This window comes from Conger conger, chromosome 2 (genome assembly GCF_963514075.1).
Source record: "Conger conger chromosome 2, fConCon1.1, whole genome shotgun sequence".
Lineage (NCBI taxonomy): Eukaryota > Metazoa > Chordata > Actinopteri > Anguilliformes > Congridae > Conger > Conger conger.
In genome coordinates this window covers 40,291,535-40,310,259 of record NC_083761.1, presented here as the reverse complement: position 1 = coordinate 40,310,259, position 18,725 = coordinate 40,291,535, and the positions used below count along the sequence as shown (strand labels likewise).

General features: G+C 41.2%; 1 protein-coding gene across 2 annotated transcripts in view; it reads right to left on the bottom strand.

Moving 5' to 3' along the window:
* The window catches only part of ppm1g (protein phosphatase, Mg2+/Mn2+ dependent, 1G), a 29,418-nt gene extending 15,489 nt beyond the window's left edge, over positions 1-13,929 (bottom strand). Inside the window, exons 1-5 of one of the 2 annotated variants that reach the window (XM_061231394.1) lie at positions 13,759-13,928; positions 13,402-13,557; positions 9,685-9,754; positions 5,165-5,250; positions 1,729-1,858 (exon numbers count right to left, since the gene is read on the bottom strand). In XM_061231394.1, coding sequence (XP_061087378.1) covers positions 1,729-1,858; positions 5,165-5,250; positions 9,685-9,754; positions 13,402-13,512 — 397 coding nt within the window. In that variant the 5' untranslated portion in view covers positions 13,513-13,557; positions 13,759-13,928. Of the gene's footprint in view, positions 1-1,728; positions 1,859-5,164; positions 5,251-9,684; positions 9,755-13,401 lie in introns of both variants that reach the window. The other variant, XM_061231395.1, reaches the window with a different exon arrangement.
* Positions 13,930-18,725: the final 4,796 nt, after the last annotated feature.

The following is an 18,725-nucleotide window of genomic DNA, read 5'->3' as shown; positions in this document are numbered from 1 at the left end:
TGATCGAGATACCTTCACCCCTGCCCTGTGGAGATTTGGGGTTTTGGGGTTTTTCCTTCACAACAAATTTGTCATCAACTGCTGTTGTTCTTTTCCTTGATCGACCTGTTCAATGTCTGTTGCTCAGTACGCCATCGGTTTCTTTCTTTTCAGGACCTTCCAAGTTGTTGTTCAAGCTATCCCCAAAGCTTGTGCAATGGCTCTGTGCCATTTAACCCCTTCTATAAGCTTCAAAATGGCTTGCTTTTCTCCCAAAGCTGGTCTTCAAGTTGGTTTATCTTTTCAAAACACAAATACAGTCTTCACAGGCAAAGCCCAAGGCTAAAACTGAGAGTAGACATCCAGGGGCGGCCTGTAGCGTAGTAGTTAAGGTAAATGACTGGGACACGCAAGGTCCCAGTGTAGCCACCATAAGATCCGCACAGCCGTTGGGCCCTTGAGCAAGGCCCTTCACCCTGCATTGCTCCAGGGGAGGATCGTCTCCTGCTTAGTCTAATCAACTGTACGTTGCTCTGGATAAGAGCATCTGCCAAATGCCAATAATGTAACATTAAGAACGATTTATTGTTTAACCAATCAATCTAACAGGACATCTGTGCAACAAGAAACACCTGTCAGTTATCGGCACAGCCGTTGGGCCCTTGAGCAAGGCCCTTAACCCCACATTGCTCCCCGGGCGCTGCACTGTGGCTGCCCACTGCACCTAGGTAACTAGGATGGGTCAAATGCAGAGGACAAATTACCCCACGGGGTTCAATAAAGGTGCATCTTATCTCTTATTTTATCTTATCTTATCAGTTACATGTTCCAATACTTTTTCTGACCTAAAAATTGGGTGGTCTGATACAAAAGGTAATATGTTCCAAGTTGTTTAACGAACGTAGATTCAAATACCAGAAAATAAAAGCCTAAATTTGACCTCAAACTCAACTGTCTAGCAAAAACAAAGGATTTGACCGTGCTGTTCCAATACTTTGAAGGGACTGTCATTATACATGAAAAATAAACTGACAAAATAAGTTTTCTAGAAAATTGTAAAAACGGGTTTGCCCTCCAAACTAACAATATGAATTTGGTGCACTTTGCTGTACGCAAGCCAATTATGCCACTCCACATGAGCCAGCCAAACTGAACACTGGCAGGACCGGGAATCGGACCTGTGTGCAACTGTAATAAATTAGTGGGCAACTGTAATAAATTGATGCCTGCATCAAGGTCCGTTACTTTAGCTGTGCGCCACAGCGGCTCCCTGAAAATGCATTAAATTAATTTGATTTTGGTTGTTCCCACTGAAACAAAGTACAGTATTTTTTCATGTTGGTATTGAGTCTCTCAATAATATATTTTTTCTATTTTTTGTGCATTGCCAGTCTGGGGTGGCAAGAATTCTGATTCTGGACCACATGGTTTGGGCCAAAACATAAATCAGTGTGTTAAAAAATGACCACTAGGCATCACTGCGATACCCACCCACTACTCATAGCTCTACGCTTTATGGTTTTAGCTGCCCATTCCATCCGAGGGAAGAAAAATAATTAAAAGAATTTATTAAAACTGAACTAATAAAGCTTCGCTGCTTGAAACACTAAAACATAATAGGGTTCAAGCACTTTGTGCTTGGACTCCCAATAACAAAAATGATCATGTTCCTGCACTGCATGCTTAGACCCTCAATAAACCAAGGAATACAATAGGGTGCCTCACAGACGCATGGCCCCTTAAACTCACCATCATCTTCATCAGCCACTTTGTCCTTCACCTCTTCATCCTGCGGTCGTCCTGCAATTTGGGACAGCTCTTTGATAACTTCCTCTACGGTCATCCGGCTGTCAATTGCCAAGAATGCATCTTCCAAAGCCTAAAACACACAAAAATTACAGAGTCCCTCAATAATGTGTATGTGGTCCCAGTTACATAATATCCCTCACTCATTTCTAAAGAGTGTGTTCTCCGTTACTACGCCAAAGATATCAGTACTCCTGACAAACAAATGTAATGGCACTGCCACGGCACCTTTTCAGCTGTGGTCCCTTTTACATCTTTTACCAAATTATCCATTCCTACTCATCTAAAAAAAAACCAAAAAAAATCAAGAGGAGGGTGGCCGATCCGACACTGTTTTTAAAAGGGCACTTGCACCCAAAACGATCATATACATAAATCGGTTCAATGTAAAAAATAACTTTTCCCATTCTCGTAAGGTAAATAAGTCACGCATAACAACATTCATACTTAAATTTCTTTAACTACGTCGAGCATTACTTGACAGGAGATTCAAAATTACATAGGCACTGTGACATGAAGTTGTTGACAGCTCAAACAGGAAACCGCTAAATCCATGTAAACAAGTAATCCAAGTAAAATTATGTGGAGAATTTGCAGCTTTTCTGATCAAGGCATCATTACGAGGCATCAAAATATTCAGAAACTTCCACTGGTTATTTGTATTAATCACTGAAGAGGGATTAGCCCCATTTAGTATGCTCAGTCGCTAGCTTCCAAGGATTGCATAAAACAGGGGGGTCAATTGAAGTAATACAGCGGTAATGTCAGTTTTGACATATGAGCGTCCCAACTGGCAGCACGTTCATCACGGCGTGTATCAACGTACTTCTTTTTGCGTACAAATATCTTTGGTATGGCATCAGACTTTTGTTTGGTTCTCTCAGGACATCCTGTAAGTTCTGCTTTTAGGTTTCGTCCGAAGCATGTTGGATTGAAATGATCCGCAAAAAACAGAGTTCCTGCCGAATGGGAATGTTTTGGCAAGTAATGCCTTTCCCGCTGTCACCGGCTTTGGCACAGAAAAGTATTTCACCTTGCTATTCTTATTATTATTATTATTACGACAAACATGTCATGCACTCTGCCATTTTGCACTCAAATGTCCCGGCAATACCAGCGATAAAATAAATGGCTCGGATTGGCTCCCGACTTATTTAGCTTTTGAGAATTTATGATGTATTGAATAGATCTAGGCATATGCCCATTTGGGGGTACAGGTACCATATGAATATAAATGTGTATGTGTATATACAGTGCATCCGGAAAGTATTCACAGCGCTTCACATTTTGTTATGTTACAGCCTTATTCCAAAATGGAATAAATTCATTTTTTTCCTCAAAATTCTACACACAACACCCCATAATGACAACATGAAAGAAGTTTTAGGAATGTTTGCACATTTATTAAAAATAAAAAACAAAGAAATCACATGTACATAAGTATTCACAACCTTTGCTCAATACTTTGTTGATGCACCTTTGGCAGCAATTGCAGCCTCAAGTCCTTTTGAATATGATGCCACAAGCTTGCCACACCTATCTTTGGGCAGTTTCGGCCATTCCTCTTTGTAGCACCTCTCAAGCTCCATCAGGTTGGATGGGGAGTGTCGGTGCACAGCCATTTTCAGATCTCTCCAGAGATGTTCAATTGGATTCAAGTCTGGGCTCTGGCTGGGCCACTCAAGGACATTCACAGAATTGTCCTGAAGCCACTCCTCTGATATCTCGGCTGTGTGCTTAGGGTCGGTGTCCTGCTGAAAGATGAACCGTCGCCCTAGTCTGAGGTCAAGAGCGCTCTGGAGCAGGTTTTCATCCAGGATGTCTCTGTACATTGCTGCATTCATCTTTCCCTCAATCCTGACTAGTCTCCCAGTTCCTGCCGCTGAAAAACATCCCCACAGCTGGTGATGAGTGGTGCCTGGTTTCCTCCAAACATGACGCCTGGCATTCACGCCAAAGAGTTCAATCTTTGTCTCATCAGACCAGAGAATTTTGTTTCTCATGGACTGAGAGTCCTTCAGGTGCCTTTTGGCAAACTCCAGGCAGGCTGCCATGTGCCCTTTACTAAGGAGTGGCTTCCGTCTGGCCACTCTACCATACAGGCCTGATTGGTGGATTGCTGTGGAGATGGTTGTCCTTCTGGAAGGTTCTCCTCTCTCCACAGAGGAACGCTGGAGCTCTGACAGAGTGACTATCGGGTTCTTGATCACCTCCCTGACTAAGGCCCTTCTCCCCTGATTGCTCAGTTTACACGGGTGGCCAGCTCTAGGAAGAGTCCTGGTGGTTCCAAACTTCTTCCATTTACGGATGATGGAGGCCAATGTGCTCATTGGGACCTTCAAAGCAGCAGAAATTTTTCTGTACCCTTCCCCAGATTTGTGCCTCGAGACAATCCTGTCTCTGTGGTCTACAGACAATTCCTTTGACTTCATGCTTGATTTGCCCTCCGACATGGCAAAGGCTGTGAATACTTATGTACATGTGATTTCTTAGTTTTTTATTTTTTAATAAATGTGCAGAAATCTCGAAAAAAAAAAATCACGTTGTCATTATGGGGTATTGTGTGTAGAATTTTGAGGAAAAAAATGAATTTAATCAATTTTGGAATAAGGCTGTAACATAACAAAATGTGGAAAAAGTGAAGCGCTGTGAATACTTTCCGGATGCACTGTATATATATATGTATATGCATGCGTGTGTGTGTGTGTATATTATATGCACGCACGCACACACATATATAGATGCGCCAGGTGTAAAGTTGAAAATGCAGCCTTTCACTGAGAATATAGCAGTGAACAAATGCGAATTTTGTGATAACAAATTTTATGCACCCACTCATACTGTACACCTTCATGGATTCTCCCTCTTCAGATTCACTGAACTATAGCCATATATTAATAGTAATTTGGGCAATCCCTAAAGTGTAGAACTTATTACTAAACAGAGGCACCAGTTTTCTAACAGATGTCAAAATGCAGTATGCAAATACTAACTTGTGAGGCACCAGTTTTGTAACACGTGTAAAATGCCTTTTCTTAATTGTCTTTACATTTGAAGTGTTGCAGTATATTCCTGTATCTATGCAGTTAGTGCCCGTTAGGCACTCAGTACATGCTAAAATAATCAATTAAACCCACCAGGTCTAGAGTTGAAAGGTTGCCAGTATGACTACATGGATCAAGTTTAAAAATGTTTCTGGAAGAGAGACATTTAGGAACTGAGGGGAAAAAGCAGCATCTCTCCAGTTTCCTGCTGAATGGGTAGATTGAAAAGCTCATCTTAATGCTGGAATATCCATGAGGTCAGACAAGACTTCTAAAATAACCAAGTCAAACAAAGGCATGGCCAGGACATCTCACAATAACAGCCTTTACCTTACCTTTTGCAGTTTGCCATCTTTGTATGCCATCTGTTCTTTTATGATTTCAGGCAGGTATTTGGAACAGTACAATGCAACTTCCTCACCTGGGAAGGACAAAACAAGCATTCATAATACACTCCACTGAATTCCATGAAACTAATACGTAACAGTTCAGTTCTATCATGTTTTGTTAAATCTCTAAGTGAAAAAGTGAAGTGTCAGCAGGGTATAAACTTAAACATGACGCATAATGAAAGGAGGCATATACTAAAATGAGTACAAATGACAATAACAGCTCACAAAGAGCCATCTGGAATGGAACTGTGAGTAGATTAACAATTAGCCTATGGCAGACCAGGGTTAAATATGCAATTACTACGCTTTACTGAGCTTGTCCGTGTATTGGAACCTATAAAATTCTCTCAAACTGCAAACCCCACGTTCTGGCCCTCTTGGCTGGCTCAATTGTACCAGGTAAGATCAATCGAGCACAGAAACATTTGAATCAAAGACAATTAGGTATTTGACCCAGGTCTGCCCTATGAATAAAATGACTAAAGACCATGTTAACTCAGTCAATATACAAAATATGATCTGTAATATCATGTTTGTAACATGCTGTAATGGTTACAAAATTAGATGCATCTTAGATGAAAATAACAGGATTACATAGCAGGGAAGGGGAACAGGGAAGTTTCAACAGGACACCTGAATGGTGCGTCCGCAAGATGGCAAAAAAGAAAAAAAGGAATTTGAGTACATTGAGTACGTCAGTAACAATAAATAGAAGAAAGCCAGCAATAAGTGGTGGGTACCTTCTGGCCACATTCTTTATGCATGACCCTTCAATTTTATCAGAAGAAAATACATTTTGTGGTGAAACTTATGCCCCAATCAATCACATCTGCCCTCGCTTACGAGCACAAGAGCACTTAAAGTAAAAAATGCATCTCAATTTGCATATCGCGGAAAAATTCATTTTTTTCCGTGATTTAATTCAAAAAGTGAAACTTTCGATTCTAGATTCATTACAGAGTTCAATATTTCAAGTTTTTTTGTTTTATTCTTCATGATTACATGATGTCGACCTTCTGAAAAGTATGTTCATTTATGCATTCAATAATTGGTCGGGGCTCCTTTTGCACAAATTACTGCCTCAATGCGGCATGGCATGGAGGCAATCAGCCTGTGGCACTGCTGAGATGTTATGGAAGCCCAGGCTGCTTTGATAGTGGCCTTCAGCTCGTTTGTATTGTTGGGTCTGGTGTCTCATCTTCCTCTTGACAATACTCCATAGATTCTCTATGGGGTTCAGGTCAGGTGAGTTGGCTGGCCAATCAAGCACAGTAATACCATGGTCATCAAATCAGTTACTAGTAGTTGTGGCACAGTAGGCCCAATCCTGCTGAAAAAGGAAATCAGCATCTCCATAAAGCCGGAGCAAAGAAGCATGAGATGCTCTAAAATCTCCTGGTAGAATGCGTTGACTCTGGACTTGATAAAACGCAGTGGACCAAGACCAGCAGATGACATGGCAAATCATTGACTATAGAAACTTCACACTGGACTTCAAGCAACTTGGATTCTGCGCTTCTCCACTCTTCCTGCAGACTCTGGGACCTTGATTTCCAAATTAAATGCAAAATGCACTTTCATCTGAAAAGAGGATTTTGGACCACTGAGCAACGGTCCAGTTATTTTTCTCCTTAGCCCGGGTAAGACACTTCTGACATTGTCTCTGGTTCATGGAGTGGCTTGACACCTGGTATGCGACACTTGTAGCCCATTTCCTGGACGTGGGCGTGCGGGCGTGCGTGCGTGCGTGCACGCATGTCCAGGAAATGTCCACTCCTCAGTCCACTCCTTGTGAAGCTCCCCCAAGTTCTTGAATCTGCTTTGTTTGACAATCCTCTCAAGATTGCGGTCATCCCTTTTGCTTGTGCACCTTTTCCTACCACACTTTTCCCTTCCAGTCAACTTTCCATGAATATGCTTTGATACAGCACTCTGCGAACAGCCAGCCCTTTCAGCAATGACCTTCTGTGGCTTACCATCCTTGTGGAGGCTGTCAATGAGTGTCTTCTGGACAACTGTCAAGTCAGCAGTCTTCACCATGATTGCCTGACCAAGTATTGAGCGCATAAATGAACAAAGTTTTCAGAAGGTCAACATTTCTGTATTATAAATCCTAATTCTTGAATATTTTGAGATACTGGATTTTTTTTGCTCTTCATGAGCTGTACAGCCCCCTCCAAAAGTATTGGAAGAGCCAGGTCAATTCCTTTCTTTATGCTCTACACTTCAGGCAATTGAGCTTGAGGTCAAAAGATGTACATGACAGGTCCAAATTTCAGCTTTTATTTCCTGGTATTTCTATCTAGATTTGTTAAATAGCTTAGAACATATCACCTTTTGCATCAGACCACCTAATTTTTAGGTGAGCAAAGGCATTGGAACATGCGACAGGTGTTTCTTGTTGCCCAAATGTGTCCTGTTATATTGATTGGTTACACAATAAATAGTTCTGAATGTCTACTCTTGGGTTTGGCCTGTGAAGACTGCATTTGTGTTAGAAAAGATGAACCAACATGAAGACAAGAGAGTGGTCTTTGGGAGAAAAGCAAGCCATTTTCAAGGGGGATTCGAGAGCCACTGCACAAGCATTGGGCATAGCATGTACAATAATTAGGAATGTCCTGAAAAAGAAAGAAACCGCTGCCATACTGAGCAACAGACATCGAACAGGTCGACCAAGGAAAACAGTTGATGACAAACATTGAGAAGAGTTGTGAAGGAAAACCCCAAAACATCAGTCAGTGACATTAAAATCTCCACAGGGCAGGAGTGAAGGTATCGCAATCAACCATTTGAAGAAGACTTTAACGGCAGCAATACAGAGGCTATACCACAGGATGCAAACCACTCATCAGTTGTAAAAATTGAAAGGTGAGATTACAATGTGCAAATAAGCACAGATGAATCACAAAAGTTCTGGAACAAATTTGTATCGACTGATGAGACCAAGATTAACCTCTTCCAAAGTGATGGAAAGGCCAAAGTGTGGAGAAAGAAGGGATTATGCTCATGATCCAAAACATACAAGCTCATCTGTGAAGCATAGTGGAGGAAGTGTCATGGCCTGGGCTTGCATGGCTGCTTCTGGAGTGGGCTCGCTAATCTTTTTTGACTTTTTGCCGACTTACAGAGAAATGCGTCCAAACTAATTGGGAGGAACTTCATCATACATTTATACATTTAGTCATTTGGCAGACGCTTTTAATCCAAAGCGATTTACAAGTGCATAGGTTCTACCAGAAGTCAAAGCATCACAACCAGAACTAGGAAACTACACCTGGACTGCTGTTCTAAAAATATAGTCGTCATCATAAGTGCAATTTTTTTTTTTTTTTTGGGGGGGGGGGGGGGGCTAGACAGGGATAGGGGTATCAGAAGGGGGGGGCGGGGTAAGTCAGGAGGGAGGACTAAGGTAGAGTTTGAAGAGGTGTGTTTTGAGTCTGCGTCGAAATAGGGGGAGGGATTCTGCTGTCCTGACAGTGGTAGGCAAGTCATTCCACCACTGAGGAACCAGAACGGAAAACAGGCGTGAACGTGCAGCTCGACCGCCAGGTGCCCGTAGAGAGGGAACCGTAAGGCGACCAGAGCTGGCAGACCGGAGTGGTCTAGCTGGGGAGTAGGGAGTGATCAGGGATTGTATGTAATGTGGGGCAGTCCCCTTAGCAGCCTGAAATGCCAACACTAGGGCCTTGAATCGGATGCGTGCGGCAATAGGAAGCCAGTGGAGGCCAATGAGAAGCGGGGTGACATGAGCCGACCTGGGCTGACTGGTGATCAAGCGGGCTGCAGCATTCTGGACCAGCTGGAGGGGCTTGATGGCGCACGCTGGGAGACCATGCAGCAAGACAATGACCGAACACACACTGCCAACACAAAGGATTTATTGCGGAGATTACTGAGAAAAGGTGGACGGTTTTAGACTGGCCAAGTCAATCACCAATTGAGCATGCATTTCACCTCCTGAAAAGGCGAATGAATGGAAAACCCCCCGAAACAAACAACTGAAAGAAGTTGCAGTAAAAGCATCACAAAAGGCGGCAACAGTTTGGTGATGTTAATGGGTCGCAGGCTTGATGCAGCTATTGCAAGTAAGGGATATGCTACCAAATATTAAGGGTTATTTACTTTAATTTACTTAAATATTCTCTGTTCCAATACTTCTGCTCACTTAATAATTGGCTGGTTTGATCACAAAGGTGCTATGTTCCAAGTAATTTTACAAATCTAGGTGGAAATACCAGAAAATAAAAGCTGAAATTCTTAACTCCTTTCCCGTGTTCATCTTTTTATCTCAATTCTTGGTGACTAAGGTACTACAATCTAGGTTTACACATGGCATTAACTCAACTGGAAAATGAACATAAGTGGCTTATGTTTTGAACTCAAATTGATTAAATTAATTCTTATTTCTTTTTCCTAATTTTGACAAACATCATTCTAAAAGTCAACTCAACTTATATTACCTCCATGTCCATCATAAACCGCAAACATGGCCGTTTCATCATCCAGTTCTGGAATGCAGTTGTGAGCATCCTGTAGATAAGAGTTCAAAGAAGTTAGGTATTCCGGCCAATACATTTTACTTGGATAATTTCTGAATCAACTGACAGAGTTTTAAGAGTTTTAGAGTTTAACTATTACAATTAGTGGAATCAGCTTGCTTGCGTTTGTTGAGGTTTTTCTTAGAATTTTTAATATAGGCTATCCTATTGAATTACGCATACAGGGTCTCTTTTTTTACTACCTAGCAAGCCATTCCCCACAGTGGCCATGCTCAGTCTGAAAAAATGCTTTGGAGCCAACCAAAAGGTTGCAGAAGAACTGTGGCAAGTTCTCCAACATGCTCGGAGCAACCTCCCCTGATGATTGCCTTATAGAACTGCAGGACAGCATTGGCTATCTCAGAGAAGTGATGCAGTTTTAACGCCAAAGGGTGGTCACAAAAAATATTGATTTGATTCAGTTAATCATTCTGCCAAATTACTAAAATGTAATGTAAAATGTATAGTCTGTTTATTTTGGACCTTTCCGTTAATTATTTTTTGAAAGAATCTTATCTGTACAGAATGTTATACAGGTGCCTAAGACTTTTGCACAGTACTGTATGAGGAATAATCTTAATCCGTAATCTTAATGACCAAATGTGTGTTGGAATCGGCTCTGGCCTTTCTCGTGTTATACTATCGGGCCTTTGGGTCCGCAGTCTCTAGAACAATTTGCACATTATTTATTCTTAATATGTCTATAGTTGATTTGTGGGCCCAACGTGTATTTTTTCTCGTCAGTTTTCTAGTTCAGTGGACATATACACTCACTGAGCACTTTATTGGGTCGACCTGAAAACCAGCTTGTTAATGCAAATATTGAATAAGGCAATCATTTGGCAGCAACTACTAAGAGTGCAGATGTGGTCCACAGGTTCAGCTGTTTCTCAGACCAAATGTCAGAATGGCAAATAAATGATTTGACCTTGGAATGATTGTTGGTGCCAGACAGGGTGGTTACCGTATCTCAGAAACTGCTGATCTGGGATTTTCACACACAGTCTCTGGAGTTTGCAGAGAATGGTGCGAAAAACAAAAAACATCCAGTGAGCAGCAGTTCTGTGAGCAAAAACATGTTGATAAAGAGGTCAGAAGGACCAGACTGGTAAAACCTGACAGGAAATAAATGTGTGTAATAAGTGTTATAAATACCCAACAGAATTCTCACTGAGTGTATAGTTCTAGCTATTATGGATTAGTATTTCCCAATATTTAAAGTTCACACTAACGTGCAACTGTCATTCACTCATGACTTCAGCCTTGAATTTCTTAGTTCATGTAAGAGTTATTACGTCAACTGCAAATTCGTGTTGCATGTAGCTAGCTAGCTGAAATTAGTGATTGGAACTAGTGATGGGCATTTCGGCTCTTTTCTGAGAGTCGGATCCTCTGGCTCAGTTCACCAATAAGAGGTACTTTCGGCTCCCAAACGGCTCCGTTTCTGATTTCTCAAAAATAAGCCAAATTTAGTGCCGATTTAACATATCATAGGCGTTTGTGCTCATACTCATTCATTCATTCATTATCCTAACCCTCAATTTGATTCAAGAAATAATTCAGGCTGTACAACATTATCAGTAATACATCAACATACACCAATATGGTCAATTTTAGTGGTTAAAAATTAGCATATGGCAAACTAAATCTATTTAATATTTTTTATTTATTTCACCTTTATTTAACCGGGCGAGTCGCATTGAGCTTACAATATCTCTTTTTCGAGAAAGCCCGGGCCAAGATAGCAGCAATATAGCATCGCAAACAAACAAAGCAACATTAAAAACATAGTAAAATATACAGTAGACGCTCACAATCACATGCCTAAAAATAACGGGAAAACAGAATCTAGCAATGGAAACAATTCTGATTCATTCAAACATACATTTTTTAATGTCTTAATTTGGGTCAATAACTCCACAACATTATACACATAAATACATGGCGATTTCATCTGTGCAATAAAATAGGCTGTCATGAGGGCCGTTGCGGCTCATTATTTGTATTATTTGTTCAGAACATCACGCGCCCGCTGCCTGCACAGGGAGGGAGACAAATGTCTTACCATGCTTCCTAGACCCTTACATATCATTTTAATGTAACTTGTTGCCCTGTTATAGCCTAGCCTATTAATCCGAGGAAATGTTATTTTTAATATAATATAATATAAATATATTGCACCCAGACAGCAAGCGACTCCAGGCCGGAGTCGCATGCTATCTGGGCAACTGGTCAATAAATCGAACATTTGATTGATTATGCTGATACTGCACAAAAGCCAGCTGCTTAGTAGCCTAAATAATGCATCGGCTATGAATAGCATTAATACATTTCAGGTTTCTTAAGAAACTGCAGGCTGAGACATTGTCAAAGTTAATACATTTCATTTTCGTGCATTGACTGGCTCGGTTTCCATGTTAGCATAACGTGTTAGCTTAGCATAAAGACTTGAAGCCTATAGGAGACAGTAGCCTACATCCTTCAAAGTGAAGAAATACGCCTTACAGCAACACCAACACCATTTAGCAGACGCTCTTATCCAGAGCGACGTACAACGAAGTGCACATCAACCACAAGTATAAGTGCGAAGAAGACCTGAGAGGACAGTACAGTTCCGAGTCCTAACACCCAACTTTACGACTTAGCTGGTTTCAGCTGAAAATCGGAGTGTTTAGGCATTTGCTTCCTTTACTGAACCTAAGAAAATAACTTAAAAAATGTTTTTTAATTAAAACTTAAAACATTTTAAATAAATAAAACATTCATGCAATTAAGACAATATGACTACCTGAAATATATTCTTGCAGCCCAGATAAAATTACACGATGCACGTTGTGGTCTTTGCAAAACCATTAATCACTTATTGCATAGCCTAGCTGACTATTACCAACAATTAAAAGGCAACGGGATTTAGCCAAATATTATCTGTGATAGCGTAACTATGCAGCTAGTCCGCTGAATGCACATGCACTGCCTGCTAACAGCATTAACATTAGCTACAGTTCAACTGCGCTGTACTTTTTCAGTTCAACACCAGCTCATGGCTCTGACGTTCATCCAACATAAGGTATTCATGTTGAGCTTCCAGGAGGGGACCGTACAAATCCGACACCACTTTAACCCTGCAGCAGTCGCAGCTGTAATAAAACCTAACTGGCCAAGTTAGGTGACGTTATAGACTGCGCTTTTCTAAATGATGATGCAGATTTACGTAAGCAGCAGCACACGTTGGAGCAATACGTGCCCGGGGAATGGGTATTCAAATCTAGCGCTCCTTTTTCTGACTAAGTAAGTTCGTTAGGTAGTTGTTTTTAGCCAATGGTCAAACATTAAATTATATTAGCAGACTTTTAGCCACTGTTCAACGAACTTAGCTAGCTTGTCGTCTCACTAAATGACAGCAGCTAGCGCTAGCTATACCAGACATAATGTAAAACTAGACCAACGTTAGTTACCCAACTCCAAGCAGATCTAGTAACGTCGAAGATCGCCTGCCATACAGTCTCCGTTTTGAACGGAACATTAGCTAGATGGCTAGCTCATTACGTTCGTTTGTTAACACGATGACACTTATCCTGACCATGATACTTGGCCATAGTATCATATAGTTGGCGTTCGTACAGTTACAACCATTCTTACCTCCATGGAAACGCGCCAGCCTTGCATGGCTGCATACCCGTAGCTCATGTTTTTGCTGCCTCCGTCCTCTACAGATTTAACTGTGTTGGGCTGCGACAAGTAAGCCCCCATGATGGAAAAATGCTGCTTATCAGGAATCCTTGGAAACACGGAATGCTGCCAGAATGTATCGAAAGAAAATAGTTATCAATGGGCTTTTAAGTTAAAACGTCTACGACCTTTAATTCATTGAAATCAATTATAGTCGTTGCACTTTTAATCTGACAATTAATTACAGGTGGTTAGCTAACTTAGCTAGCTTGACTGCAAGCTAACTGAGTTGTCCCTGTAGGTAAAATAATGCCACTGGCACGTTACCTGTCACGTTACCAGATAGACTGACGAATGTATCTAAGGATTAAAGAATGTATTGTTTTTATTGCTTATAATATCGCGGAAAATAAAGGAAAATGTCAGCACGTGTAACGCAAACCATAATCAACAACCTCCTAAAAGCGAGCGAGATGAGACATAAAGGAAGCGGAAGCGGCTTTAACGAGAAATGCGCATGACTGTTCTTCTTCTTTTGCGTTTTATAGCGGGTAAAGCACAAGTATAGTGCATTACCGCCTCCTATTGGATGCATTATTGTTTCTATTTTTAGTTCACTTCTTTACTGAATAAAAACGGTCTAACTATCCTTAAACCCTTTCTCCTATGTTCCCTGAATCTCATCTCCCTCTACATCATATACCCAAGATTTCTCTAGCTGCATCCACCACCATCCTGATCCTCTCCGAATTCTATTAGATTCCACTTACACAGTTGATAACCATTGCAATAAAAGCTAAAAACCTTCAATATCCAATATCTTCAATTTCTCTGTCATATCCACCTTGTTGTTTGTCCTCCGTCCCAACTCTGTCCTGTTCTTTTCTCACAACTCCCTTTTCTACCCTCACTCTCTTTGTTGCTTCCACATATCTTTTCTGAGCTGTCTATTTTCCACCTCCCTTTCTATCTTCCATCTCTCACATTGCTTTACTCCTGCTTCAAGCTTTCTCCACAATGAAAACATACAGCCTGTTTTTTCGGTAGCTTAGTCTTCCTCTGAACACCCATTATTTCCACACCTTCTACATCTGTGCACTGGTTTCCGACAAACAAGCTGAAACGAGTACAAACTCCTGACAACAAAAACATCTTAAAATCACCCTTTCAAATGTCCTCACCCTGTATAGTCTACCAACACCCTTTCTGGAAGCTCGCAGTCAAATTCTAACAGAACCAATTTGCTTTCTTGCTCCATTCCTTCTCGATGGCTTTTCAGCCACCTCGCCCCACAAACTCTTTCCATGAAACAATCAACCTCTACATCAGCAAGGGCTGATCCACTTCAGGATTTAGTGCCTACTTCTGCTCTTAATTATTTAATTAGCTAAATAATGTCTTGATCAGACATTTGCATATGCACCAGCTACAGCTGCAGACTGCAAGTGGATCCTAAAGATTCTACTCTGCTCAAGTACAGGAGTGAACCATCATTTCTAAGGTAATTGGTTGGAAAAAAACCAGCTCATTTTCAATTTATTTTTCCATTTTCTTTTTAACTCTCTCTCTCTCTCTACTAAGATGTTTGCTTTACCGCCACCTTCTCAATGTTTTATGTATTTTATATATACATTTGTATACACTCAGTGAGCACTTTATTAGGTATTTATTAGACTTATAAATACCCCACTACACAGAGGTGGCATCTCCAGAGGTAGTTGTGTCCAACCAATGCCAGCCCTTGCAGGAATTGCACCTGGCCCCTCTCCCTGAGAGTGGGAGGATTGATGAGCTTCAGGGCCACATCCTGCAGACCATTAGTTTCCCAGACGCCTTAACCAGTTGCCTTTTAAAATTCTGTGGTAGACATTCGAGTAATTGATTACAACTTTGCATGGAACCCACCTGTCCGTACACTTTAGTAGTTTGTTCATATGACATAATTTTACCTTCTTCAGTTAAAATATAAATGACAAAGATTATTTTATTCTCAAACCATTGTTTCATAAATATAGGTTCATTACCTTTTGCTATACTTGAATTGAACCATATAATCTGTTTAGCTATTTGGTCACCTTATTCTGCAGGGAAGTCCCACTGAGACCAAGGTCTCTTTTTCAGGGGAGCCCTGATTACAATAAAACATTTACAGTGACGGTTTTACAAAAACATAATTTACAGTTTAGATTGAAGGAATTCACATACACCACGGAAAATATAGGGATAAAAGAAAACAACCCGCTAACAGTAACTAGCGAGCAGTATAACCAACTTCAGGTAGTGGCGATTAAGACACTGAAGCGCCGAGCTACAGCCCAGAAGCATATAAATAGACCTCCCACAGCTGATCCAAATGACGGTAATCAAAGAGAGCGAGTTGCCAGGTAACCGCCCACTCGGCAACCCGAAACCAAAAACCTGGGAATGGGACGATAACATCTCTGCAGTAAAACCAACTCCCAAGCAGTAGTAAAAACCCTGACAAAAATAGATGAATAAAAAACATAAAAATAACATAACACAGGGTGATGTGTTAGTTTTTTGGACAAATTGGCTACATGAGAATTTAAAAGAGAAATCATGATCCAGCCACATACCTAAATATTTGTAGTACTGAACTTGTTCAATTTGAGCACCAGTAAATGAGGATATAGCAGTATAGGGTGGCCTGTTGCATAGTGGATAAGGTACATGACTGGGACACGCAAGGTTGGTGGTTTGACCCCCGGTGTAGCCACAATAAGATCCGTACAGTCGTTGGCCCTTGAGCAAGGCCCTGAACCCTGCATGCTTCAGGAGAGGATTGTCTCCTGCTTAGTCTAATCAACTATATGTCACTCTGGATAAGAGTGTCTGCCAAATGCCAATAATGTAATATAATGTAATGTAATGTATTTGGCATAGTTGTATCCATAGTTGTATTCCATTACATTACAAATCTAGAGATCTGACTGAGATCTCCTTAGGCCTGGGATATTGATATAACTCTGCATCCCATTATCATTCAGATTTTCATGAGTCTCTACTGGCCTATTTTGCTTCTTTTCATTATTACCTACTTTCCTTAATGCCTCTGCATATGACACCTTATTCACAATCTTTTACCTCTGCACTTCCTTTGCTTGTTTCTGTACAACACATCCAGCATATGCAGTACTATGCTCACCTCCACAATTGCAACATTTCAACTTAGCATCCTTATTACATTTGCCATAGTCGTGCTCACCTCCACATTTTGCACACCTTTGCTTCCATTTACATTGTTGTGCTGTGTGTCTCATTCTTTGACATTTAAAGCACCTTAAAGGTATTCTCTCACCTTATCAAATCAAATCAAATCAAATCAAATTTATTTGTAAAGCACATTTAAAAACAACCCACGTTGACCAAAGTGCTGTACAATCAGAGCAGGGAGTAAAATGATCACAATAAAAAAATGACTAAAAGCAAAAACACCGGCATAAGCTGCAATACAAACAGCACACAGGTACAGACTGACAAAACATGGGCATAGGCGTTCTGAACCAGTTGCAGACGGACAGGAACGACTGACTAATCCCGGTATAGAGGGAATCTTCCCGCTTACAATAGTCTAAGCAGGAAGATATGAAGGCATGATTGACTTTCTCAAGATCTTTGAAAGAGAGAAAAGACTTGATTTCTGCAATGGTATGAAGCTGGAAAAAACTGGCTTTTACTACTGCATTTACCTGCTTGTCAAACTTGAAGGCGGAGTCAAATATCATGCCAAGGTTTCTAACATAATGTTTGACAAGAGTGGACAGGTTGCCTAGGCTGTTGGAAATTGATTTGATGGAGTCAGGGGGGCCGAATAGGACAACTTCGGTCTTGCTTTCATTCAGCTGCAGGAAGTTTTGTGCCATCCAACACTTGATTTCCTCAAGGCAGTCCATGAGACTGTTTAGATTGCATTGGTCATTTGGTTTCAGGGGGAGATAAAGCTGTGTGTCATCTGCATAGCAATGGAAGGAAATGTTGTATTTTTGAATAATTTTACCAAGGGGAAGTATGTAAATAGAGAACAGAGTGGGACTGAGGATGGAACCCTGTGGGACCCCGCAGGTGAGACTAGCTGGGGGAGAGGAGAAATTGCAAAAGTTGACAGAGAAACTTCTATCGCTAAGGTAGGACGTAAACCAGGTCAAGGCAGTACCACCAACACCGACCCGGTACTGGAGACGGTCAATTAAAATGTCATGATCCACTGTGTCAAACGCTGCGCTGAGGTCAAGAAGAATCAAGACGGCACAGTCACCGGAATCGATAGAGAGGAGCAGGTCATTGGTGTAGGTAGGGAAGCAATTGACAGAGAATGACCTTTTCAAGAACATTTGACAAAAATGGAAGTTTAGAGATTGGTCTGTAGTTACTAGGCGAGGTGGTGTCTAGGTTTTTTTTTTTCAGGAGGGACTGGACCCCTGCCTGCTTGAAGCAGGGTGGAACACTGCCAGTGGCCAGAGAGCTGTTAATTATAGAAAGGATGCTAGGACCAGCTACGTCCATGACATCCTTCAGGAGAGCAGTGGGGATGATATCAAGGGGGCAGGTTGCAGATTTCATAGAAAATCTATGAAGGGAGGGTAGCATGATGGGTTGGAAACAGTCCAATGATGAGCTCAGAAAAGTATGTTGCTCTCACAGCCTTAACTGCTTCCTGATATATGAGAAGCTTGTCCCTCAGAATTTCGAAGTTAATTTGAAGCTTTACACGTCCACTTCCGTTCTGCCCTTCTGCACTCCCTCCTTAGGGCTCTGGTGGTGCTATTTATCCGGGGCAAACCTTTAGGTTTAGGCTTGTTCAGTTCCTCAGTACTGAGATGGGGAGGAGAAGCCTCAACAGTGCAGGTATTGGGAGCAGCTATAAGGGCCTCAGAGAACTTACTGGCAGTTGAAGAGTTAATGTAGCAAGAACAACGTACAGGGACATGAAATTTAGTAGGGGAGAAAGGCAGAATTGAATCAAATACAGTACAGTGATCAGACAGACAGGCATAAATTATTTCCATATTACAAATCAGAAAACCAAACGATAAGACTAGGTTGAGTGTAGAGCCTAGTTTGTGAGTAGGGCCAGCAGTAAGCTGAGCAAGGTAAAAAAATTAAACTAGATGCATAAATTCAGTGACAAGAGGCTTAGAGGGACAGCAAAAATTAATATTAAAATCACCAAGAATCAGGATTCTATCAAAGTTTGGCATGGTATTTGAAAGAAAGTCCGCAAAGTGTGGGATAAAGTCTTTGGGTCTCATTCATGAAACATGAGCAGAACGAAT